At 43.8% G+C, this 27,536-nt stretch overlaps 2 protein-coding genes across 2 annotated transcripts; one reads left to right on the forward strand and one right to left on the reverse strand.

Annotated features, from left to right (window-relative positions):
* Positions 1–7,127: 7,127 nt before the first annotated feature.
* LOC108088890 (beta-1-syntrophin) lies at positions 7,128–27,501 on the forward strand. The gene is given in 9 exon segments (XM_017186888.2): positions 7,128–7,357; positions 15,407–15,714; positions 16,244–16,734; positions 24,379–24,588; positions 24,752–25,011; positions 25,013–25,054; positions 25,573–25,767; positions 25,824–26,192; positions 26,253–27,501. Coding segments are annotated over 8 exon segments (1,893 nt in total). The 5' UTR covers positions 7,128–7,357; positions 15,407–15,472; the 3' UTR covers positions 26,337–27,501.
* On the reverse strand, positions 19,276–23,308 carry LOC108088891 (fibrous sheath CABYR-binding protein). Its single transcript, XM_017186889.1, is given in 2 exon segments — positions 19,276–19,965; positions 19,967–23,308. Coding segments are annotated over 2 exon segments (837 nt in total). The 5' UTR covers positions 20,114–23,308.
* Positions 27,502–27,536: the final 35 nt, after the last annotated feature.

Here is a 27,536-nt window from a genome sequence, read left to right on the forward strand (position 1 = left end):
CGCAGGTTCCCCTGACGCCTCACCCTTTCCTCCCGACGACAAACGACGATTGGTCGGATAAAATATTTGGTGCCATTCGCTCGCCGATGTCCGTCGACATGAACAAAGCCACGTCGTAAACTGACTTGACTCGCCAATTCCCAGCTACACACGTTGGGTGCGTACATTAGAGGTGGCACTGTGACGAAGTGAAGGATATTTATTTTAAAATAATTAACTGGTTTTCTACTTAACTACACTTTTATCTACCCCTGTTGTTCAAGAGAAGTACTCTTTACTCCAAGTACATACTATATTTCCCAGCCGATCTATCTCTTTCCTTCCAGCTTAAAACTAAGAAAACGAAAACAACTAGAGTGATGAGGTATTAATGCAGAATGTAATAGGTTTGCCTACTCAAATGAATATATGATTAAGATTTATAAAAATTCATATTAAAAGTCCTTGAAAACGAAACTTGTTTAGTCAAACACTTTTGTAAAATCTCTTTTAAGAGGTCCGTTGAGGAAAGAACATATACCGTTCTCTCACGCACACATCTCCTTCGCCTTCCTGAAAAACTCTCAGGAAGGAGCAAAAAAAGTGGGGATAGCCGCCGGCTGGGAGCTCCGGCTCCTTTGCATAGCCCCCTCAAAGTGCGAAGAGCAATGCCAGGGATTCGAAAAATTCCCAGGCGTTCGCTGCTGCACCGCCGCACATCTCGCACATCGCGAGATGGCCATCTAATAAATTCAGCTAATTAATGGCGAGTATGAGAGCATGAGATTGAGCCGCGGGCAGCCCCGCGTGGCGTGGCGAGGTGCAGAGCAGTGCGAACCGCACATTAGCAAAAATCTACATGATATTGAGATGCCTCAATGCCTTGAGGTGCCCGAAGATGAGCCTCGGAGTCCGCCAGCCAGCGGCCGGTTTGCACACCTGAGTGCCGGCCTCATTATGGCCAGGAGCCAAGAGGCTGCTGGCGGCAATGGCCTTAGATACAGATTTCTTATCATTAATTAAGCCCGAGCATGTTGGCTACCGTGTTCGAAGATATAAGGCGCTTCTGGCCACGGATCCCGATCCGCCAGATCCAGCATCTTTCAACTGGCCGCTGGGGGCGGCGTCCATCGATTCTCTGGATGCGGCACACGCCTTATCGCCGGCACGCAATCGTGTGGTTTGTGTGGCATGCCACCCGCTACCCGCCAGTGGCAGTGGCCATCCCCTTTGGCCTTCTTGCCCCACTGGAAGGTGTTGGGTCAGTCGAGGGGCAAAAGATTGCTCGCAGCGAGCAACTTCATTTGCCTAAACTGCACAGCGCTTAAGGTGTTCCCGATAAGATTGGGATTTCTTAGATTCATCTACCTTTTTCCTGAAATTCGGTCTTTATTTAGGCAAAAAGGAATTTTACTACATGGATACGTTCCATATTTAAATAATTTTAATTTTTATACCCTTGCAGAGCAAAGGGTATTATAATTTCAGTCAGAAGTTTACAACGCAGTGAAGGAGACACCTCAAACCCCATAAAGTATATATATTCTTGATCAGCATCACCATCTGAATCGAAATATGTATGTACGTCTGTCCGTCTGTCCGTCTGTCTGTCTGTCCTCCTGTCGGTTTCTATGTAAACTAGTCTCTCAGTTTTAAAGCTATCTCGCTGAAACTTTCCCAAAAGTTGTGTAGTTGTTGCACGCAGTATATATGTCGGAACGAGCCGGATCGGCCGACTATATCGGATAGCTCCCATACGAGAGAATGAAATAAAAAATTCTTACTCCGTTGTTTTTGATCAGATCGACTTGATTCCTTTCAGATGGCGTTTTCTAACTGCTATTGAATTTCGGATTAAATTTTATCAAAATCGGATAACTCTATCATATAGCTGCCATAGGAGAGATTAAAAAATATATAAAAATATAAATATAAATAATGGGAAAAAAATTATAATGTCGTTGTTTTTATTGCCACGAGCATTTTTTTTGGAACATAAAGTTTTTTAAATACTCTTAAGTTGAATAAAAAATTTCATAAAAATCGGAGTACTATATCATATAGTAAGATCGAAAAATCTGTATAGAAATAATGGAAATAAAATTATAACCTCGTTGTTTTTCATCAGACAATCATAATTTTTGTAATATAGAGTTTTCTAATGGGTCTTTAGTTACAAATTAAATTTCATCAAAATCGGACGACTATATAATATAGCTGTCATATGAACAATATGGAAAATTAATAGAAAAATCGTTATAGCTTCGATGCTCTTTAGCTTTTATGTATTTTGTTCGTCATATTTAGTAACTGCAAGGGTATATCAGCTTCGGCTTGCCGAAGCTAGCTTCCTTTCTTGTTAAATTAGAAGTTACTTTTTCGATTACATTATGTTGTGAATTTGTTTCGTGCAAATAAATTGTTTGTGCCCTAATGGTAATCAACTCATTAATCGAAAAAATGTGTGTATTTGCATTGAGGATTGAACAACGCCATCAATATATTTTCCAAGAACGCATAATATCAATCTGAACTGTCAACAAAAAGAGAATTTTTTTACATTGCGAGCCTGAACATTTTAGAAATTACTTTTTTTTTAATGAGTGTAAAACAAATCACACTATCCATTACATAGCAAAAATTTCCCATAGTTTCTAGCCACCTTTTGAGGTTCGAGCTATCAAAGTAAGGTTGCAGTGACACCAAGACTTTTCATTCGATTTCCCGCTCCGCCGCCGCTTTGCCAAAAATGATTCCCCCGGGCCAAACTCTCCCCACTCATCCAGTCATCGGGGCTCGGCCCATCTCATCTCGCCTGGCGTTGTCAACAATGTAATTTATCAGGCAAGCGACATAATTACCTGCCACTTATGGCAATAAAAAAACAACGCAGACGGAGCGAGACAGGAAAGAAACTCGGACCCCATCTCGAACTCAAGGCCCGAACCGACGAAGCCTGGCCGAAAGCTAGCTGGCTGCATTCAAATGCCGTCCGCAGCGGGCGACGAGCGGCGGCAACTGAAGCTGAAGGATTTATGTTCTTACAAAACGCTCCGAGGCGCTTAACAAGTGAGCCAACCAACCGGCGACCAGGGCCATAGATTGATCGTCTTTGCGTTGGGCCGAGGGAGGTACACTCCGAAAAATCGAACAATGATTAATTATTTGTATAGGATACATTGTACTATAATATGAGCTTAACAATAAATGAAACAAAAAATCATATCCCACGAATTTTTTGCTTTAAAAATTGTACAAATTTTAAGAGAAACTAGTAAAATTATAAACTTATGCAAATATTGCTTATATGAATATTTCTTATATATTTTTTATGTGTTAGATCGAACCCCGAAACATTTTCTTTGCATGTGTATCTTGAGCAGGGTTCAGCACATAGAGCCGAAGTCTCGGTTGAGACAACGGGGCGTATGGGCAATGAAATTGCCGCCACTTGGTAGCCGCCGTTTAGCGCCTGCCTCTGCAACAGATTCCCACAACCGGCGGCACACCCGCTTTGATCTCTTTCCCTCTTTTTTTGCCAAGTAGCTGTGAAGGAGATTCGTGCCTGCCCCGAGCTAAAAGCGTTGACAAGTCACATAAGCATTGTGATCCGGCGAAGATTTAACATATTGGCCAACACTGCGGTTAAGTTAACCCTGGGGGTGTCCGTCGTGGTTTCTCCTGCGGGAGTCGGTTGCCCGCTGTCTGGTGTAAATTAGTTGACAAATGGTGCGGCCTATGCAATAAAGCAAGATAGCATTTAATCCCATCGGCAAGAGTTTATCATATTAAGTGATTAATTGCTGGAAGTAAATTTCAGAAAAAAGAAATGTATTTTTTAAATTAAAATTTTTGTAAAAATGTTGTAAAATGATCTTTATTTTATGACTCTCAAAAGCTATAAACTTGTGAACTTAATATATTTCACAAATTAATTTAATTTTTAGTTCGTGAGAGTAAGCGCATAATTAAATCAAATTTTTGCTATTTATTATATCCAAATTTAAACTTATGTATTTATCCTAATAACCTAAACAGTTATAATAACAAATTATAATTGATTTATTTACTGTACTGTACTGTATTTATATACTGTACTCAAAATGCTCTTCATATTTCAAAAATTTGGTCAATAAATTTCTCTCTATAGCAACTAATGGCCCGTTGTTTGACAACGCAAGATCCCATCAGCAGCCGCTTCGGTTCGGGCCACATTTCCTTGTCGAATTCCTTGTGGATTCCACCCCAGTCCCAATCCCAATCCAATGGCCATATATGCGGGGACTGGGGCTCCCGCCCGAACCAATCCCCCGGAAAGCGTCATAACAGTACAGCAGCCCGCAACACGACGGAACAATAACAGAGGGACTTCTGTTGACCCCGCCGGGTGAACCCACCTGCTCGGGGGCCTTATCAATTGCCGTTAGATGGGACGGGCCAAATGGAGTCGCCTCACTTCTTAAAGCACAGAAATCGCCAGACAAATTCATATTTTATTGCCGCGGTCCGTGGCCGGGCCGAAAGCATTAACAAACAATGCCACGGCAACATGGCAACACGGCAACAACGGCAAACAAGAAGATCAATGGAAAAGCAAATATTTTCACTCCGCGGTTGCCTAATCCGAGAGCAACAGCTCCTGGTCGTCTTGGCCATTGTTTCTGCCGCTGGCACCGCTGCCGTTCCAGCTTCTTGGCCAAACTGCATTTCGAACATAATTTTCATATGTCGCTCTGGCAGTTATAATCACGTTCACAGCTCGTTAGCCGAATGCGAATACAAATAAAATTACCGAAAACCCGAATTTGAGCCACAACCCACCTGTAGCTCCTCCACACTCCACTGCCTGTTTGGCCATAATTGTCCGAACCAGCATATCCTACAAGAGGCTAGCTGGCTGGCTGGATGGCTTGCTGGCTATCACCATATTGACCATTAGGCGGGCCGAGAGTGCGTTTTGCATTTTGTGCATCTTCATCGATTTCACCATTTGGCGCGCGGTGCATAATTGGCCATACCAAGACCGACTAAGACGGGCCAAAACCCCTACAGACACACTAAAATCAATTTGGATGTCTTCATATACATTTCAGTTTACAAATTTATATTTTAAAAATACTACAATTTATATTTTATCTAAATAAGGCGACTTTGAATAACTATACATAATAATAATAATTAATAAGGGTCGTTAAAATGAATTAGAGCCTGAGTTTTAAAAGACTGTACTCAAACCTTAGTTTCAACTTTGAAAATTAGGAAGAAAATATTAACAAGAAACGAATTTATAATCGTATTCAGACTACAGAGAAATTATATTTTGTTAACTTAGTTTAATTTCTACTAGTTTAGTTCTTCGTTGAATGGGATGGCTTAGTACATAATAAATTCTTAATGTCTCTTTTCATAATTATTTTTTTCACTGTGTACTGAGAGCAAGACAAAGTCAAACCAACGGCACGTTTTTCCTCGCCGCTGATGATTACCGATATTGCAGCAAGTGAAAAATGCGTTGGATGCGTGGAAAAGTTTTCTGTTTTCTTCGTTCACCGAAAAATCTTATAGCGAGGAAAATTCCCTCCATTCCTCTTAATTTCGTACCAGGCAAGTATGAAATGGGTGGATCTCGATGAGTAAAAGAAATCTGGAAATTGTTAAGGTATTTCAGAAGAACGATCAAAAGACATTTTAAAAAGTTTTAATCAATTAAAATTAATTTAAAAGAAGTCATAACCTTTTAATTGCAGCCCTAAAAAATACTTAAGTGTCATATTTATGCTCAGGTAATTTCAAATAACAAATTAAAGCATCTTGGCGAAATAAGATAAGATCCCTTTGAATTTCCCTTATTGAAAGTAAACTTTTTGTTTTAATCTTTCAGTCTTATAATTTTTTTTTCATATAAAATAAAATTACTCGATGTAACTTCAATCATACACTGAAAGATACATATGATTTATTCATTTATTTTAACTACAACGGTATACTACTAATATTTGCCAAATACCATTCAATGTTTAAGGTGTATATAACTATAACCTTATATTACGAAATCAAATTTTTTTTTATTGAAATTACATTATTTTCCAAATTGTTTTGAAAATTTAAATAAAACAGAAATACCCGCCTAACTTTTGTTTATGTTTCTCTGTAGATGGGGCAGCCCTCTGGTAACCAGTTTTCTTTAGTCTGGCAGCGCTGTTCAAGCCGTATCCGACGTTTCCAGTCACTGTACAAATCACGACTTACATTTACCGAACATTGAATGTTAAATAATTTTGTTTTATTTTTGATACAATTTAAAAGGCAAGTATAATTATACGGCTTATAACAATAGTTATGTAGAACTTAAGATCTCTGTAAAGTTTTATTTATTTTCCAACATTGAAATCCAGCATGTATGTATATTAACAGCGGGTAACTTAACAGCACACTGAATGTTGAGTAGTAACAGCTGAGATGTTAGCAACATATTTTTGAGCTGGAAGCAATTTCACGCAACATGTTGCTCTTCCGATAACTGTTGTGATTCTGTTAACCGATTTTTTGAACCCAGCCGCCAAAAAGGAAATACAGTTTGGCTGAAGGCAAAATATGAGTAAATTGTATTTTCAACAAGTTCCGACTTTAGACGCTTCGGCTTTTAACCTAAAACTGTTTTTGCTTATATGTATCTTAACAATCCGAAGTCAGTTAACATAAATCTAACATTTAATGAAATTCGTGAGAGTTTGAGAGCGAGCTTTGGGTGAGAGCCGAGTCTATTTAAGCAACCCGCAACCATTTATATTTTTAATTCTGACACTCACCCGCGCTGGTTTCGGTTCCCGTTAAATACATTTGATATAATAAAACGAAAACGCTCTCGATATCCGATAAATCGCCGGGATAAAAGAACACAAATATTGTTTGATTTCGAGTAAAGGATTGTGGATATTTTGGTATTTTTGTATGTTTTCCGCCACCCAACTTTCTAACGGCAACGAATTCAGCTGCGCGCTTTTCCAACGGCTTTCTATAGAGCCGCCGTCGCCACCGAATAAACAATAATAATGAAAAGCGCCAGACAATAACCGAAGAGCTAATTGGCCGACCAGTATTAAAGCCACTCGATAATTATAAATTCCTGCTGCCATCGCGTAAATGTTTGCATATCAGCCGACCAAGTATTCGTGTAGTTTAACCAGGGAGCTGCCAAGTAGTGTAATAAAATCAAAATAATTGAAAGCAAAAAATCCTTAATACACACGCACACACAAGCAGACGTCTGGTGGGAGTGTGTGTGAGTGAGTGTAGGTGTGTGTTCATGCGCAGGCGCCAATTCGAGTTTCTGTGCATTAATTGCTTTTTGCGAAGTACTCTGCGTTCAGATCGAAAGGTATGTGGCAACTGGTTTGGATTTCAATTTGCGTTATTTTTGTGGAACACTTATGACAGTTTTTTCGTTTTTGAGGTATATTTCTTTGTCATCAAAGCGAGCCCACCCACGCATGCTGGCCAAAATCCCTTCCCCCCCAACCACCCGCACATTTACTACGCGCGCTTTGCCGGAAAGCTTCGCCTCTGCGGCGGCGTAAGCTTTTTCTTTCATTCAAGTCGCTGCTGCAGTCGTTTGCCGTTATGCTGCGTGAAAGTTAATTCCGTTTACTATCGGCATTCATCAACATCATCATCGTCATCCCCGCACCGCCCACACACTCCCAGTGCCACCCACCACCACCACCCACACTCCGCACCTTGTGCCGGCTTTTTGTGCTAAGCATTTAAGCAGTAATTGACATGCATTCGCCGATATATGTTGACAGATAACCGCTGCTATCATTTTTTGTCGGTGCTTGCCATTCGCCGTTCGCCATTCGCCGTTTGCCCTTTTCCTTTCGCTTTTCCTTGGGAAGTGTGGGCGGGTTTTAAAGGGGGATTATTATTACGACGGGATTAGGTTAGTGCCTGCCACGGAGCCCAATTTTCATCATCTTGAGTGCGGCTTAAAGTGTTGCCATTGCATGCTAAGGACGCAAACCAAAACAGAAATAACAAGCGCAAACTTTTTGGCTCTTGGATTTTATTTGCATACCCATATTTGGGTTGCAAATTTAAATAAAATAAATTAAGTTTCAAGTACGTAAATTTAAGCAAGTTTTAATTGAAAGATTACTTTTTCGGCTTAGTAAGGAGATATGTTGTCTTGAAGTTTACACTACCATAAAATTCATCAAGTTAAAACCACTTGGGGAAACCTTAAAAGTCGCATTACCTCATTATGTAATAAGACGCTGGCAAGCACGTTTTCGATTAGAACTTTGGCATTCTCAAGCATACAGAGCACTTGCGATAAAGATAATAAGTTTGCGCTTTGCTTTAAATAGTGCAGATAACGGATTGATATTTATTTTTAATAGAAACCACATATTAAAGATATATTTTTTGGTTTTAATAGCTGTCACATTTGATGCGTTTCTTAGATTTTGTGTGCTAATGAAATTTGAGTCAAACAAATTGGATTATTTACTTTTTACTTATTATTACTTTTCGGTAGCTTTGAAGAATGTGTGTATTTTAAACACTAAAACACCACAAATTTATGACCAGTGTTGCACTAAATGGACGCTCTTGCCCGGATCACTTTCATATTCAGCTTACAAATTACGTTTCTGGAAGAGTGTAATCCGCTTTTTGGCTTAACATTCTGCTGCCAGCTCTCTAAGAGAAAGAAACCAAATTGCGCTAACTTAATCAGAGCGACGTGCAATTACTTGCATTACAGCATTTCCACCTCGTCCACCTCGCTCTCCTGCCCCCCAGCTCCCCATTTCCTCGGCTGCTTAGGTCCTTTCTTGTTCCATTTGTTTCCGTTACCTTTTGTCATCCATCGCGCCTTTCAACAGCTCACCGAAGCGACTGAGAGGCGACGCGCCGTCGAGGAAATATCGCACTTAAATTGCACTTAATGAAGCTGCATCATCACATTCTGCATTTCATGCAAAGGCATACAGAGAAAATGCACAGAAAAAAGCATAATGCAATTCCACAGGGGACAATGTTCTAATCTAATGGGATAATGTTTTTTGTTAATAACTTCACTTTATGACAACATTTTATAACAAATACATTTATTAAAAAAATACATAAAAAATGTTTGTTTATTGGATTAACCTAGACATTACAAATCGAAATGTCTGATGTCAGTTTTATGATTACAAGCTTTTACAATCAATTGATTTGCCAGAACTCATTAATTAAAGCAATCAGAGTTATTACATGCTAATATCCAATTATATTTAACATATATACCTAATGACAAATCAATAACAGGTATTACAAAAAACGTGTGGGCACTTTTAAATCTGTCATAAATAATAACCAATGTTTTTTTGTGTGAACTTTTTACTTTTTTACGTACAATTATATTTTCCTTTTCGGCTTCATTAATACATTTTCATTTTAAAATTATGCTCTGTGCTGGGAAGGGCTCACTCCATGTCATTTCTTTCCGCACGTGAGGAGATTCCGTACCCGGAGAACAATGGCTCAGCCACTTGCATTCAACAGACAAATGAGTGGAAATTATGCCAAGACACTGGCAATTAATAAGTGGAGAAAAGCAGCGTAAGCCCACCCCCTTCCGTTTGACTTTTGTCTCTGGCCACCTGCTGTTAGCCGCCTTCGGTGATTACAGACACTTCGCACACCTTCCAGCCCCAATCCTCTTCAGCTGCAATCCCCTTCGAGCCGAACGTCTCATTTACATGCTTGCATTGGGGGCGTTGAGTGTTTGCCAACGGCGATACATAATAATCCCCAGCTCGGTCTGCACTGCTCGAAATCGGTTGGATTCACTGGCTCCTGATTCTCGACAGCCGCCTCGGGGCTCCGAAATAATGATTGTGCTGTGTGTCTTGATTTGATTTTAATGGGGTCCCACAACGACAGCTGTGATTGATTGAATAATTGCTTGTACTTTGTTTGGAAGTCTAGTAAAGACTTATATTTGCATACTATATTTTATTTAAGACGAACAAGATTTTGTTGGAGTTACATAGAGTTAAAACCGCGACATGCTTGATTAACCGATTAAAATGATGCGTAATTAACGCCTTTGTTTCTCCTGTCGAGTGAAAAAAAACTTATATCTATCTAACTATGTAGGTATCCACAATACACTATTATTATAATTGTAGAGACTTGTATTAAATAATTTTGCAGTGAACATGGTAGCCCATTATATCTTTGCCAAATCATCTCATGTTGATTTGGTGACCACTTTTCCTGGTGCAGAAATTGCCAACCCAGGCCGACCACTTCTTGGCCATTGTTTGCCAGTCCGTCATAGAATGTCAACTAATATACATAAGCAGGCTTGCAAGTGGTTCTGAGATTGGAATTGGGCAAACCCCAGAACTGTGGCCATAACACCCACACCTCCCCTTGAAAGCCAATATACACGCAACCTCATAGACATAAGCCTCTCGAACCCACACACGACAATCAATATAAACGCATTTTCATAATTAATCAATGCTGAATAATTTGTCAGACAGAGTCAGGTTATGTGTGACACCCTGGGCGGTGAGGGGAGAGGGACCAGTGGGCGGGTGTGCTAATAAGCAAATCTCCGAGGTTTGTTTTGGCTTTTATCGGTCGCAGCGGCGGCTTTGCGGCGAGCACATGAAAAATCTATCGGATTGCCACACACACCAGGCCACACATGAATTGGCATACCGACAGCAGGAGAGCAAGCCAACTGTGAAAGCCGCGTTTACACTAGCCACCAGCCAGCGATAGTAACCCGTTAAAAATAGATGCCAGTTTGAGGTTTAGAAGTAAACCGAACCATTAAATGTCGAAAGTGGATGTTTAGCAAAAACAGTAAGGGCAAAGTTTTCACTGTTGTTGGTACTTCAATTTTACCCCAAAACGTTAGAGAGCTATTATTGGAAATATTGCTAAAGTAAAGGGAGTAACATTAAAATGCAGGAATATACATTTTATATTTAGCTCTTGGTTGCCCACATCTGTGTCTAAATATACTTGTCCTTTCACCATAATGTTGCAATTGTTTAATTTGCTTACTTGTGGTTTCATTCGAAACAATAAAGTCATTATTTTTTCCTGGTGACTAATATCAACATTATTATGCTTTTGTTCTGAATAATTTTTTTATAAAAATAATTACGAAGCAAAATAATAATCATGAAGCCCAATTGAAATGGCCGTCCTTAGCTGACTAGTGTAATCGCGGCTCTAACAAGCTCATAAGGTTATTTCACTTTCAGATGAGTTCTCACATTACAGAAATAACTAGCAACAATGGAAAAGTCGGGCAACTAGATGACTGAACCAACTGGGCAGCATCCCCGGGAACGCCTCCCCTTTCCAGCCCACAATTCCAGGGCTGCGGCTCTTTGTGTGTGCGGCGTGTTCTGGGTATTATGTGTATTTAAAGATCATTAGTGCGCAATTTATATGTAGATATCCGGAATATACGTACGTAAATGCGTATCGATTTCCACCAGTTGAGCGGGTGAGGGCTTAATGCCGGGCCAACGTGTGGCGGCATTGTTAAGAATGATTAAGAGGCTTCGATGGCATCAGCGGCCAGGAGGTCGGGCAGGTCGGGCAGGGCGGGCAGGGCGGGCAGGTCGAGGGGTGGGTGCAAGTGGGCCGAGGCTCAAAGGCGGTGTCAAGGCCAAGCGTCAAGACATGTGTTCCCGGTGGGGTTCTGCTTTTGCTTCTGGTTCTGGTTATGGTTCTACCTTAATCGAAGCTAAGCCGGATGTGGGGCCAAATGAGAAAAAAACGAGAGTGGCGGAAAATGGGACTTTGCTTGCGTCGATGAATTGGCTTAAACGAAGTTAAATAACCTTGAGAAAGGGCTTATGTAGAGTGATTTCTGGTGTGTACCTAGAATTTTATTTTTGTACCTTCTCCAGGTGCAATTCTCTGTTCTACAAGTGGAACATTAAGTGGAAATAGGAATACCTTTCCTTGGCTACGGAATTGTTTTTGGAAACGTTTAGAGGCCATCCTTTACTCCTCTTGACACAATGCCTTGAAATTGATTTGCCCATTAACATTAAACGATTTTCACCTGGGGTTTTCATAGGACCGCCTCTATTTTCCCTCGCGGCCCAAAGTATGCAATAAAAAATCGCTCCGCAGTTAAAACGACCATTCAGCCTGGCCCTTTTCACCGGCATCCATCCGCAATATATCGTTGTCAATTTCGCCGATAACGATCAAGATTCCATTAAACGTATAAGAGACTTTTCCGCCATCAACTGGCGCAGCATTTTTGCATACATTTCCATTAAAATGCAGGAACCTGGACTGGTTCAGATAAAGAGAATTAAATGCAGGGCGGGTGGGGCGTGGCGTGGCGTTGCGGGGCGGGGCGGGAAAGGTTGCGGATTGAATTAATGTGGGGAAACAATGCGAGGCCGCCAGTTGTTGCCACTCGCTCTAATGAAGCAACATTCGCAGGTCCTCACAGATACGCACCCACACATCCGCAGAGCGGAGCAAATAGCGCGCATTCCATGGAGCTTCTGCGGCAGCAAAAAGAAGCCAGCGCCAGCCATAAATATTTTTCGAAATAAATTCTCGTTTACAAATTATGATTTTATGACTTTTTGATGGCAACGCCACAAGCCCCACACTTACGCAATTTCCGCACACACAAACACACACACACGCGGGGTAATATATTTCCGCTAGGCGAATTGTAGAAGGGGGAGAGGGGGAGGGCGGCTCCAAGGAAAAACGCTTTACGTATTTATAGCAATTTCACATTGGGCTGCTGCTACTGCTACTGCTTTATATATCGATACAAAGGACCTCCTTTTTCGCCCATCAGCGAGTTTGCATTAAAAAAATTGGCACAAAAAACAAAGCGAAAAAATCTGACAAAAAGGCGGACCTTAAAGCGGCTCCGAAAAAAGTTATTACACGAAAGCGCGAAAAAATTCTGTTCGAGTTGAATGCAACTTGCATGTGATTGTATGTACTTGTGTATGTATGGGTGCAGCAGCTGCTGCCACTTCCCAGCATTTGTGTGCCATTTTTTGCCCGATTCTCGCGCTGCCTACTTTTGGGCGCATAATTTATGACCGCCCGGCATTAAATTAGCCTGTGCGCAGCATGAAAAACGGCAGAAACGCTGGCGACAAGCGACGTCCGGCGCTTATTAGGCGATGACATGGAGGGGGTGGGGGTGGGGGTGTTCCGGGGGCCGCCAATTGCCAGGGTGTTCCAAAGGGGGCGTGACACACATACCCACAAACAGTCGAAATCTCCTTCGGCCAACTCAGCGGGCCGCTACCAACATTCGCATTTATTTAAGGAGAGTTTTTTGATGATTTGGCGCATTCTATAGAGGCTTTCACAACGGCGATTTTCGCAATTTATCAAATATTTATTTTTCATTTACCTCTATAGGTTTTCAGCAGAGTGCAAATAAATTAAGCACGAAATGCAATTGAACTTTGCCTCCGAATTTTATTCGATTCATTTTGTTGCAATGTGAAACAGAGAACAATGAAAAGATTGCCGATCGTTTATTTACTGGGAAATAAATGCAAGCGAATAATTTGGCTACTTTGATTAAGGTATTTTTTGTTTTTTTTTTCTTATAGCATTTGAATAAAATGATTTCATTTCTCGTTTTTTTTTTTATTTTTTAATATTGTATTTTGCAAAAAATATGAAAAACTATTTTCATATGAAACTACATTGCCGTATACACAATTTCTCATATAAATATAAAATAAATGTTGTGTGGCTATAAAATTTTCAGTGAATATAAAAATATTATATACAATATGTATTGTGTATTGTTGTAGATTCACGCAGACTTTTAAGGCGGTAAAAATAGTTTAAAATGGAGTTGAGTATTAAGATTCGCTATGTATACTGACATGAAATGCAACATTTAACCCAATTTGAAGAGCTTTCCCAGATCCACCAGGCAGCCCTCGCTGTTCGTCCTTAAATGTGTGTGCCGTGGGTTGTTTGGGTGTGTTTACTTACAATTATGAGCGTGTTGATGACAACGTTGCCAGCGCCTTCGTCCTTCGTCTCAAGCAGCCACACACTTGGAAAAGTTTTTTATAAAATTCTCCAAGTCTTGGGAGGGCCTTGAGCTGCGGCATTGCAATAATAATTACAAATGTTGCACAATAAATTGCAAAGTAAACAGACTTGGTGACGGCAGCAACATGGGTGAATTGGAAGACGCAGAGCAAAGGGAAAAGGGAAAAGGCAGCGGCAAAATTACTTCCTGCTGAATCGCAGCGGAAATGTACATACAAATGGCACTCACACAGACGCAATCACAGTCCCAGGAACAGGATGTGTCTGACTGGAGCAGTCCTTTTCCGGTTGAGAGCGTGAGCACGAAATCGAATTGGATCCCCGCTCCGCCTCCCTGGCAGACGGGAAGGAACGAACCCCTTTGGTCCTCGTGTCACGACGGCGTCTCTGGCAGGAGTCCTGCTCCTCGGAGAGTGGCAACTTGTCAAATAGAAAATCATAGAAAAAGTCCCGCGGCGGCGACAAGATGCGTAATTGCAGAGCTCCGAGCGGAGAACTGTTGCACTGCGGCTGCCGAGGATGCGAGAGGATCTGTGGGGAAGGATGTGGCCGGATGTGGAGGGAAGTGTGCCCCAAATGCCACGGCGTTTTGCATGTCGCCACCTCTGCTCCTTCCCCAGCACTCCTCCTTGACTTGCCGGAGAATGCAATAAATCCTGGACTGGCAAAACAATGACAAATGTCCTCTCTTCCGCTACGCATTTCTGCCTCCGTGTGTGTCATCCGCATGCCGGACATTTAATTTGATATCCGCCTATTGCCGGCAATTCTCTCGGTCCGTGTCATCTGCATGTCTAACTGGAGCTTCTATTGAGACTCCATTGCGGATCGTTGGCAGCCAAATTGTGATTTTATCTTAATGGCCCAACTGGTTGCGGAAAGAGCTCTTCTCATTTGCAACACACTTGCTGGGCTATTTCCATTGCATTCGTTCGAATGCCCGTGTAAAAAGTGAGTCCCTTATCTTGCCAATTTGTGTTACATGACTCGGCATCCGCTCGCCTGTCCAATTGTTAATTACGGCTCAAATACCAATAAATTTGGCTAAGCCTTTGTTTATCGGACTCGGTGAATTAATAAATTACAAAGCGGGCAAGGAAAGATTTTGTTGCTGGGAAATATTACATTTTGCGGATGCAAACGTTATCAATGCGATGCAATTTTACAGAACAAATGAACTGTCACTGAAATGTTTACTTGATCTAGGCAATGATAAACATTTGGTACTTTAAAAATGTGGAAATTGAGCGAACATAAGTTATTTTCAATGTATATTTATGACTCTATTTAAATAAACTTTAAGGGATTAAAATCCATATTGTGTTCTCTATCCATTCAGCCTTCGCTGGCGTTGGCCATGTAGAACCACATATCAGCAGCGAGCAAGCGAAGTCAGAGAGGAATCATGGTGGAATCCTCGAGCCTGGGGAGGACCCCTCCTGCGGCCCAGCAGCCCATTCCGCAGCAGCACTCCCCCTCGCCCTCGGGTCTGCGGTGTGGCAACATGGAGACGCGGGTGCGCGGCGCCTGGTATCGCGTCCTCGTCACCCTGGAAACGGACTTCCTGGCCGTCAGTCTGGACGAATCCTGCGAGGCGGCTCAGCCATCCAACGATGGACAATCTACCACCCTGAACGGAACTTTGGGGTGAGTTGCACCAAAAATTATTGATATTTATTTTGGAGCAGGTTTTTCCCATTAAATTACTACATACTTGCAAATTTTTTCCATTTAATTTTTTTTTATTTAAATTGATAAATATGCATGATGTTTACCATCCATTTTCTCTCGCTTTACACAAGTTTTGAGCAATTAGTTTATGATCTAACAATAACTACCACTTTCTATCGACTGTTTTGGACACCAAATAAATAGCAAATAGTAGAATTTTAGAAAACACTTCGTAGAATGGATTTTAGTGATATAAAAAGAGGATTAATATACATATTCATTCAGCACGTGCAATAGGATATTTCTGCCATTTACCTGGTTGCCTTTTATCGAGTTAATATTTGTAAACTAGCTGTTAGACAACGGGCAGTAAAATAAATGCCTTTAAAATAAATAAATATACTTATGGAAGTGAACGCACCTGAAACTTTAGATGGTTCTGTTAATTCGCGACTAAAAACAGTTATAAATGTATAATTAAAAACCCTATTTTTTTCGTCCTCAGGAGCAACCACAGTGGCGGAGGAGGCGGAGGCGCCGGCGGAGGAGGCTCTGGTTCGGGAGGAGCTGGCCAAAACGGGACCCTGCCCAGCTCCGCCTCGCTGCAGGGGATGAACATCCAGGACACCGAGCTGGACGGATCGGGCAGCAACGACAACGGGGAGCGCGATCCCTGCCTGAACAACAACAACAACGCCGGCGACGGGGGCGGCATGGATATGTGCGACGTACCTGACCACGTGGCCAACCAGAAGCGGCACGTGCGGATCATCAAGTCGGACAACAACGGCCTGGGCATCTCGATCAAGGGCGGCCGCGAGAACCGCATGCCCATCCTCATCTCGAAGATCTTCCGGGGCATGGCCGCCGACCAGGCCAAGGGGCTCTACGTGGGCGACGCCATCCTGACCGTCAACGGGGAGGAGCTGCGGGACGCCACCCACGACGAGGCGGTGCGGGCCCTCAAGCGCTCCGGTCGAGTGGTCGACCTGGAAGGTGAGTGCCCCCCGAACGTACATCTGCTGCCTCCTCGTCGGAATGTCAAATTGTTATTTGCGTAAAACATTTCGCTCACACGGAATGGGGAAGGGTGGGGGAAGGGGAGGGGAAGGGGAAAGGGTGTGGGGTGCCGGAAAAAGGGGGGAGCTTAAAAAACGCGAGTCAAACTAACAAGTAAACTATGAGTACCATCGCGAACAGTTGGCCACAGTGGGATTCGTTTGGGGAAACCCGCCTCAAAAAATAATGAAATTTGTAAATACCAGTTCAATGTTTTGAACCCACTTCATTTTTAATCTCCTAAAAGTGTTTGTGTACCATGATGGAGCTGATATTATTTCCAAATTACTATTGTATGTATTGGATTTTAGCCCATTTTTGTATTGAAAACAGTAATCTCTTCCCCAAATGGGAAATCACAGAAATTGTGATTTTAAAACTTTAGGGAAACAGTAAAGTTTTAATCGTAATCCCCAACTAACTCGCTAATATCCATCCCGAAATTGAGATCCCCTCTTAGCAACAATAAATTCGGGGCATTTTTATCTGCTGCTTGTTTTTGTGATAAATTGTGCCTTTGATTCCCCCTCCCCCTCCTTCTCCATCTCCATCGCCCCTCCCCGCCCCCATAACTGCACAGATAATCTTTTACAAACTTGTTCAACCGTGATTAATTGACCGACAGTGGGGATTCTTTTTTGTGCCGTTGTTGGGCCATCCGTCCCATGGTGGAGTAGCGAGCTGGAAAGGCGGAACAGAGGGTTTTAGTGCAAATACATACGTGGGATTACTCAGCAAAACATGCGAGTTACTGCCGCAGCCAGTGCGACTGCCACTGCCACTGCTACTGCCACTGCCACTGCTACTGGTATTGCCACTGTTGCAGCTGGGTCCTGTTGTAAATCCCCCAGCTTCCAGCCCCGCTATCCGGAGCTCCCCCCTTGGCCATGTTGACTGTTAGCTGTTGACTGCCGTTAGTTGCGCTGGTTTGTTGGCTGGTTGGTTGGCTGGTTGGTTGGTTGGTTCGTCGGTTGGTTCGTTGCCTGGTTTGTTTGCCCGGCTTGGCAATGAGTAATGAGAAAAGTTTTCTTTCCATTTGATCAAATGGCCCAAAAATACATAGTCGCTCCTTGCGGGTGGTGTCTCCACCCAGTCGAGCGTCGAGTGGCAGAGAGCGAAAACGGTTCAGGTTGTGGAAGGCCGGGATGCTGGATGCTGGATGCTGGATGCCTCGCTGCTACGCACTGCATTCTCCACTGTCTGAGTGGCTGACAAGCTGGAGCTGGGAAACATAAACAAGGCAAGGGTTAAAGGTGACGAAAACGGTTTGCTTCGGATGGAGCAGGAAAATAATTATCGGGCTTTGCCAAGCTGTCAGGGGAGTCCTTCGGGGAAGACAAGCTGAACGGTAGCAATTTACACATTCATCTGAAATCTATTTATTATAATTTGCATCGTTTTACGAGGGACAATGTTCTTTTCTGCTCACAACTAATATTAAAGACAAATCTGTTCTGAAGGACACTCAGAACCTACCCAATAATTCGCATACCATTTATGCTCGAACTCTTGTTCGGTTCATTGAATACCAGTTATCTGCAAATGTTCTGGCACCAAAGCAACTCACAAGGCACTTTAATACACGACTCCCAGGACTGATCTAATAACAAGCCAAGTGCATAATCACACCAGCCCATCATCGTCGTAATCATAATCACAGACACAGACACAGACTCGCTGAGAGGACAATGCCTAATCAAAATGGTCGGGCAAAGTCGGAGCCTCGTTTCCTGTTCATCTCCATTCAGCTCTGTTTTGCTTCGCTTTGCCCGACTCCTCCAACAAAACACAATAAACAATAGTAAGCATCAATTAGGCGATGTATGGGTGGGATGTCCTTGCTTACACACACACACATACACACTCTATCGCACAAAGCGTAGCACCCCAGACACACCCACTTGTGCATCCTGTGGGCGTGACCCAATCACAAGCCAAACCATTTGGCATAAACAATGCAATGAACCGTGCACGACAATTTTGCTGAAACAACTTCCTCTGCAAAGCGATGGGATTGGGATTGGGATTGGAGTTGGATAAGGAGCGGGAGTGGGGAGTCCTTCTGACACAGCCAATTCCATTTCCTCGACACAAACATTTCCTGGCCAACAGCTGCTCCAGCTAGGCAAACACTTTAATTATAATGCACTTATGCCAGGTTGATATTTGGGGAATTGACTACCTAAGGATTATGTTTAAATTCGTAAAGACTAAGAATACGAATTCCAAAACAGAAACCAATCGAGTGGAAGTAGGTGCGTAAGAAAGTCAGAAGCCTTAAATAGTTCCAAAATACAAACTATAAGGCTGAAGATTAATTTGACTTTCATTTATATGTTTCACTTTCGTTTACCCATTTTAAAAAACCAGGCTCTAACCTTTTCCAAATAATTCCCCAGTAGTGAAGTAAGCTTCAGAAAGAGTACGTATATTTTCGTTCAAGAAATCCCCGGTTGAAGTCAGACAGTTGTAGGATCCCTAGATCCTCCTGAGGCGCTCGCTCCTCAGGCGCTGACGTGGCTGCTCGACGGCCAGGACGAGGCGACCGAACTGCGCTCCCCTGGCGCCGAGGGGCAGGAGGATTAGGCGACCGCTAGCCAGCTCGTTGGCCAGCGCCTCCTCCTCTTCCACGAGTTCCACCTGCGACTCCTCGGCGTCCAACTCGTTCTGGGGCTCGCCCAGCTCGGGCACTCCGTAGGTGGTGGCCGGGGGGCCGTAGGTCTCTGCGGGGGCAACGGCCTTGGCCTCCGGAATCACCTCCGGCTCGCTGTCCTCCGGCTCCGCTTGGCCCAGGGCAGGGACATCAGCAACAGGCTGCTCGCCGCCAGCAGCCAAAGCGCTGTCGGCGGCAAAGTCCTCGACGGCATCCAGCGAGGGTGGCTGAAAGTCACGGGCGGGCTCCTGGGCCACCACCTCCACGGTGTCCTGGGCATCCTGGGGCTCCTGCTCCGCGGGCACTCCGTATGTGTTGGCCGGGATGCGGACGGACACCTCCAGGTCCGCCTCGGTTTCCGTCTCCTCTTGCGGCTGCTGCTGCTCGGTGGTGCTCAGGGGCTCGGTGTTCTCCAGCGTCTCCACTTCGGTGGGGGTCGCGGTGCTGGTGGTGGTGGTCAGGGGCTCCGTCTCGAGCTTGGGCTGCTGCTCGGGCTCGCCGGGCAGGTTGAAGGGGGATCCTGGGCCGGAAGCCGGCCGCGGGGTACGGGGTGGAGGAGTACTCCACCTGGCGCTGGCTCTTCACCCGGCGCTGCGGCATGGCGGACACGGAGGAGATCGCCAGGAGGCACATGGCCAGGATGAGGATGGGTGGGCTCTGCATGTTGCTGGTTGCCGGACGAGTGCTAACGGTTTGTGCCGGCTGCTGTGGGTGCCGCGCTATTTATGCGCACTGCGCCTCCGATTCTCCCATCAGAATTCAGCAACGCAACGGTCGCAAGGTCGCCTTCGCCTGGGGTTATGATAACTCACTCGATCCCAGTGCGAATCCGAATCCGAAACTGTATGTGAATCCGAAACCGTTTGCGACAACTGACAATATTCGCGCATTTAAAAACGTATCGTGGCCCATCAAAGCAGCCATCAAGCTCAATGTTAATGTGGCTTTAATATCAACAACCGCCCATCCCCATCCCCATCCCGCAAAACTCCGGTTCCATCTCGGCGAAGCCCTCCAAGACTCACGTCATCGTCGCCAACGTGCCTCGCATGCCACGCAGCCGAGAGCCAGGCTGACTCGCATTTAATTTTGGGCCAGCACATGTCCATGTCGAGCTGCTGCTGATCCATTTCGCCGCAATTTCTGGGCCAAAATATGTTATTGCGAGCCAATTACGGCGGCAAAACTATTTTCGGGGAATTTCGGAGCAGCTACGAAACTTTTGTACTCTTCTGCTTGCCATTTTGTGGCAAATTCAATTTGTGAACTTTTTGACATCTTAGAAATTAAAGGGCTTGAAAGTGCAAACAAACAACAAGTGAACCAATCTCGTATTCTATCAAAAGGAGAATTCCTTTTCTTCCCATTTCGAGAAGTGCATTCTGTTCCTAACCATATATAAATTGTGGTTTAAAATCTTAATATAAAGGAATTCGTTGGGGAGAAGTTAAAGGTTATTAAATTACATACTTTTAATATTTAAAAGCTTTTAAAACTTTGCTTTGCTTGTAAACTGCAATGAGTATTCCCCGCCGTCTTTCAATTTATTGAAGCTCATTTCAATTTATAAATTCACTTATCCGCACATCCCTCTTCATAAACCAATCCAATCAATTAGCCAATTTACCCCGTTCCGCAATCCGCAGCCCAGTTTGTTATTGAGTGAGCATTTCGATTTCGGCTTTTGGTTTGCGGTCGCTTTCATAATTTCAACGGTGTGTTCATTAAATTAAAGTGGCCCAGATCTATGGGCACGCAAAGTGGCGCAAATGTAATCACAATTTCGAGAGCCTTTGGCCATGAATGGGCGGCGACATGCTTAACAGCTCAGAACTATCCTGCCCGGCGACTCCGCTCCCAACTCCAGCTCCCAGCTCCCAGCTCCCGATTCGAACTTCAATTTACAAGTTGGCCAAGTTGTTTGCCAAGCTCCGCCGGCCGTTGTGCGCACAACTTTGGCCCGAAGTATTTGCGCGCAGGCAGCCGTCTCATTGTAATTTAAATAAGCCAGGGGTGCGGGAAGCCAGCGGGTCGAACGGGGCTCTGCAACTGGATTCCAGCTCCGACTGCCAAATGTCAGCGACAGATTCCCGAGATGGCGACGGAGGCGACGACAGTTGGCTTTGCCCGCCTCCCAGAAGTCCATTAGCAATGGTTTTTACAGTTTGGCACACATTTGTGGAGCCACGGACCAGGCCAGCCCAGCCCAGCGACCCCCTTAAGTCCCGCCGACCCACCAGCACCAGCACCACCCAAGTGGCCCCACTTAACCAACCTGCCCACTTCCTCCCCAGGAACGCGTGAGATTTTACTCGCAAAAGTTTGCGCAAAGTTTGTTTTAACGCACGATTTGCCGAATTCCGAATACCGCCTGCTGTTGATATCATATTCCGACCGGCCACGCCCACAATACGGCCTGCCCCCTTGATTTATGCTCCGGGGTGGCAGCAGTGCCGGATTTTCAGGATTTCCTTTGTCGGCAAAGGTGTAAAAAAGTTTTTTGGCCCGGCTCTGAATTAAGTGGGGTAACGTGGGCGCCCAAAAGGCGGGAGACCGGAGCCAAATGAATGCGTTTTAAGTAATAATATTGTCGTAAAGATGATCTCACATAGCTGTGTAAAACGAAATGCAAGGGGCTTAGGCAAAATAAAATAAAATGAGCACTTTAACTTTACTTCTCAGTGAAAAGAGGTTTCCAGCGACCTTGGGGAATCAATTGATTTAAATTCATATTTAGGGGAATCTCAAAAATGCCTTAATACCGTCTGAAGCCAAGTTCTTCATTTCGTCTGTGCCAGCATTCAAGAAATTCTCTTAAAAAACTATTGATTCCCAACAGTATTCGTTCAAAGCTCATAACTCACTTAAAAGGCATAAATAATAAAAAGGATAATGAAATTACATGTTTACTTTTAGGTTGCAGAGATTTCGTTTAGTTATTTGTAGAAATGCAACACATAAATATACAAGTTGTAAAGGGTTACATTGCTATATTCAGCATTTATTTAACCCGCATGCTAGAGGGACTGGGCAAATCCTTGACTTTAATCTTCAGTGGATTGTTTGCAATTCCATATTTATTTGAAAAATGTAAGCGCAAAATATTCATACTTAAGCAGCCAACAATTGTGGCCTGCGGTGGTTTTAGCCAACTTTTCCATAACTTGTTTGTTTTTCTGCAATGGTTTTTAGCACAAACACACACTCCCACGGAGCGGCCAACTTTATTTACACTTAAATGCAAAAATTTGCTCAACTTATTACCGTTGTTATTGTTGTTTTTGCTGTTGCATCTAAACTTTTGCCGCTGCCAGTTGCGTTTCTCGTTCCTCGTTCCTCGTTTGTCGTTTTTGGCTTAGCTGGCTCCGCAGTCCACTCCGAAATAACCCAACCGCCTGAACCCGAACCCAGAGCCAAACTGAAACCCAATCCCCCTTCCTCGAAAGCTTCATCACACTTTGCGCCTGCCGCCATGCAGCATTTTTTATTCCAGTTGCTCCGCTTGTTTGGCTGTTTGTTTGTCGTCGGTTGCATATTTGTGAATGCAAATGTTTGCGGAGCTCCAGAAGGTGGTGGGGAAGGGGGAGAGTCGGAGTGTCCTGGCGGCTTCCACCTTGCAGTGCACGTAAATGCCGAGCAATTAGCAGGCGGGTGGATATAGCCCATCCGCCGTGTGGCCGTCCGCTCTAATTAGTTGAGCTAAACACACGAATTGAGTCGGACAAACCGCCGCCAACCGTCGGCCGATGGCACTAAGTGTGAAAATTGAATTTCCAAATCACTCGAACGGCAAACGACAACGGCAACAACTACAACAACATCAGCGACAACTAACAACTACAACAACAACAACAACAACAGGAACGTCAAACGACAACGGCAACAGCAAACGGAAATTGTGCAAATGTTGTGGGCGGAATTCTGAGCATATCAAGTGGGCTGGGCTTCGTCTGGGATTGGGAGTTGGAGTGGGATTCGCCAGCTAGATATGCGACTCGGATGGGGGACCTGGAAAGTTCCCCTTTCCCCAGGAGGCAGAGCACCTGGCATCGTCAGCCCCATTTGCATAGTAGTTGCACAGTGGATTACCGGGATATCTATGCTAATAGAAAAATCGTTTACGAAATGGCTAAAGTTGTAATCTAGTTAGACTAATATCAAGTACACGCATGGCACTCGGGCAGGGTGAGATTGAAAAATAAGTGAGTTGATTTGCAAATCAACATGTTTGCAAATATGATATTTGCAGTCTGTGTAAACTTTGCCATAATGGATCCGGAAAAGTTTTACATACGTTAAGCCTTAATTGAGAAGCAAACTAATTACTTTGGCTGGTCATCTAAGAAGTGGCAAAGTCATTGTCGTTTCGGTAAAACCATATCTTTATGAATAAGAGGAATCCAGTAATTAAAAGTCCCTAAACTGAGTATAGAATTTTAGAAAGATAAATGAAAGATGGTCGTGCATTTTTGACGGCATTTAAAATAGTTCGTCTTTGATTAACATGATACTTAAAACTAAAAAATGTAACTTTAAAATTAACATTAAAATAAGATATTTTTGACTTGGAAATGTTTAGAATCTCAAGTTGTGTGACTCAATTATTATTTGTACTAAACTCATAACTTTGAGCCCACTGTACCTAAGAGCTTACCGCTTCTCGGGGGACTGTGTTTGTGCAAATCGAATAAAAATGGAGCGGAAACTCTAATGAATTTATGCCGCAGAGTTTGCCAAGACTGCCGCAGCAACGTCGGCTTTGACGAAGGAGGCTCCAACTCCGAGTGGTTGCATGCTGTTTGTGCTGCGTTGGCGAGTGTTTCGCTGATGCCATTCCCTCGTTCCCCCCGCATCCATATTCATGCGATATCGGGCGATTTGCACTGATGGTTATATATCTTCTCGGCTTCCGTCTCTGTGCCTTGCAGTGAAATTCCTACGCGAAGTGACGCCCTACTTTCGGAAGGCGAGCATCATCTCGGAAGTTGGCTGGGAGCTCCAGCGGGCCTTCCTCTGTCCGCTGGGACCGGGCGTCCCCACCTCGCCGCCCGCCCCCAAGACGACACCCCGGGCGGATACGCGATATATACCGCTGCAGCTGACGCATCTGGCCAGGAATCTCAAGTACATCGATCCGGGTGAGTTATTCCATTCCAAATGTGGTTCAAATAAATATGGAAATGCATTTAAGTTGATTTGAAAAAGTAAAAGTGAAAGGATCACGACTTTCCTGAACTCAAATTTTATAGTCTGTGATAAATATTTAGACACTTTAAGTACATATCTATCTCGATCCCCCAGAGAACCGGTGCTTTGAACTCCACTCACCAGACGGAGTGCACTCCTGCATCCTGCGGGCAGCGGACTCCGCGGAGGCCCTCGTCTGGTTCAATGCCCTCCACTCGGCGATGGGCAGCAGCACGCAGCGGGCGCTGGCGGAGGCCAACCGGGCGCTGACCAACCTCATCGGCGAGCTGAAGCACATCGGCTGGCTGAGCAAGCGGATGAGCGGCGGGGGCGGCGGCGGAAGCTCCGGGAGCGCTGGGGGCGGAGCGGCCAGCGGGGGGCAGCGGTACCTCGAACAGCGGCGTAGCTGGCGAGCTGGTAAGTGTAAGTTCACCCAACTTCTCCCCACGGCTCAAACTAAATTTTTGTAGTTAAGTGTTAAAAATTAAACAATTTTTACCCAAAAATTAAAGCATTCTTAAATGTGTTAAACAAAACTACCTTTACCTTATGGTTATTGGTCCTAAACAAATTTTAGAAACATTGTGCAATTTTTTTAATGTGATACATGTATCTCATATACATATATCTTGTTATAAATAAGAAGATTTTAATTTTGATTTGAGCAAACAAGTTTTCCTTGTCTAATAACAAACTTCAATCATCGCCACTGATAAGAACTTTTATTAAAAAAGTGTACAAATTTTAATTTATCCTCAATGTCTTAATTGTTCTCAAGTTATACTTTTTGTTTTGGATAACAGTTTGTAACAGGGGGAGATTAAATGTAACACAATAACTAAATCAAATCATAAGCTTACCCGATTTTTTTGTTGTTTGTAACTCTATAGTCCAATGTAGAGACTAGAATTCAAATATTCCTCTCTGATCCACAGCCCAGCGGTCGATCCAGTTCGGAGAGCTCGGACGAGAGCGACAAGTGGCTGCCCATTTTCGTGGCGGTGACGGAGCGCGAGTTCCGGATATACGAGAGTGCTCCGTGGTCGGTGGAGGCGTGGAGTCGTCCGCTGGAGATCTACGCGCTGGCCACGACGCGACTGGCGGGCGCGGGCAACAACTCCTCGCTGAACGTGAGCAGATAACTGGCACGCGAAGGGGCAACTAATCCAGAGTCTTATACCCTCAGGGCCAGCAGACCACGGTGTTCTGCGTCCGGTGCGGAACCGCCCGCGGGGTGCTCGTCTACTGGCTGCGCTCCGAGACGCACCGGGACATGGCCGCCTGGGCCAGGTCGCTCGTCCAGGGCTCCCACCAGGCGGTGAACTACCAGAGGGAGTTCTCCTTCCGCTGCCTCTTCCAGGGGCGGCAGTGTCAATTGGTTGTGCACATAAACCGCGGCTTCTTCTTGTACGACTGCGGCGGGTTCGCTCCGACCACTCCCACGGTGGCCACCTCCAAGACGCAGCTCTGGCAGTTCGCCTTCGACAAGCTGAAGGGCTCCGCGGACGACGGCACCAGGATGCTCTACCTGGACTTTGGCGAGGATGGGGAGATCGTAAGTCCCGAAACTGCAGTGAGTTACTCACTTGAATCTAAACTTGGTGACTCCTTGCAGGAACTGGACATGGAGTGCTGTCCCAAGCCTGTGGTCTTCGTCGTGCACAACTGCCTGTCGGCCAAAGTTCATAATATTGCCTAGGACGAGGTTGAGTTGGAGGGAACAATCCAATAGCTGTTGATCCAATTTATTTAATTATTAGGCTGTCCAGATCTGAATGGTTGGGCCGAAAGTATTATTTATTATTGTGTTCTCAGACTCTTAAATGTTGTTTTCAGCTACTGGTCGTCGCTAAAAAGCAGTCATACGTGCAATATTTTATTAACTCTGTCAATTAGCCCAGATTTAATCAAGAAAATTGAACTAAACGCTGGTTTTTGCATTAAAAATATTGATTTTAAAGCCCAATGTTGGAAGAGCCTAAAAGTCGACCACAAAGCATGTTCGGTTCATTTAAAGTTTCAGCTTTTGTTTCGCCTAAGATATTAACAATTAAACGTAAGTCCTACCAAATTTTGACTTAGTTAATTTAGCAAGAAGGGATTAGATAGTGGTAGATGAGTGAGCATTCCGCGCTTCCTGATGGCTATGGAAATGGATTAGTTGGATAGGTTTAGCTGGAAGGTGGAGGCAGAAAACAAAGGTAGATTTTTGAAAACAAAACACGAAGCACAAACCAAAAACCGAAAATAATGAAAAGTAAGATACCACAGAACAACTTTATTTACCTTGTAAGTAGGCGTAAATTCATTTTATACGTGTGTCATCTACACAGGTTACCATCTAAAGTGAAATCGAGAAAACGAAATCGAACTCTATGAACTCCACAACATTTGCATAAACGTTGAACAATAATTATCGTAATTGTACTTAACTAATTGTATCTTGAATCTTGTATCTAAACGAAGCACACATATCTCGATGCCCACTCAGTGGCATCGATACCGATCGACGATCGTGGAGTAGGCTCCAAACTAAACTATACATCAAATCATATGGTTACCTAAACGATACAAGTATATCCAGGCCATTTCGCAATTTCTCCCCACTCTTCATGTACAAGCCATCGATCATATGCAATTATTATACATTTATATCTACTTATAACATGGACACATACTCATTTTATGAAATTAGAAATTTCGTTATAGACAAAAACCACACAAAATGAAGAACAACAAAAGTAATGCAAGTAATGACAAAAATCAATAAGAAAATAACAAAGCATAAGACGTACAATATTTTTAACGTAAGTAGTGTTGAATCTTCGATAATAAACTTATATATATAATACTATACCATCAATCAGGGCAGTTTTGTGTTTTAATTTGGTTTCTTGTG

The sequence above is a fragment of the Drosophila ficusphila genome, unplaced genomic scaffold (genome assembly GCF_018152265.1).
Source record: "Drosophila ficusphila isolate 14025-0441.05 unplaced genomic scaffold, ASM1815226v1 contig_106, whole genome shotgun sequence".
Lineage (NCBI taxonomy): Eukaryota > Metazoa > Arthropoda > Insecta > Diptera > Drosophilidae > Drosophila > Drosophila ficusphila.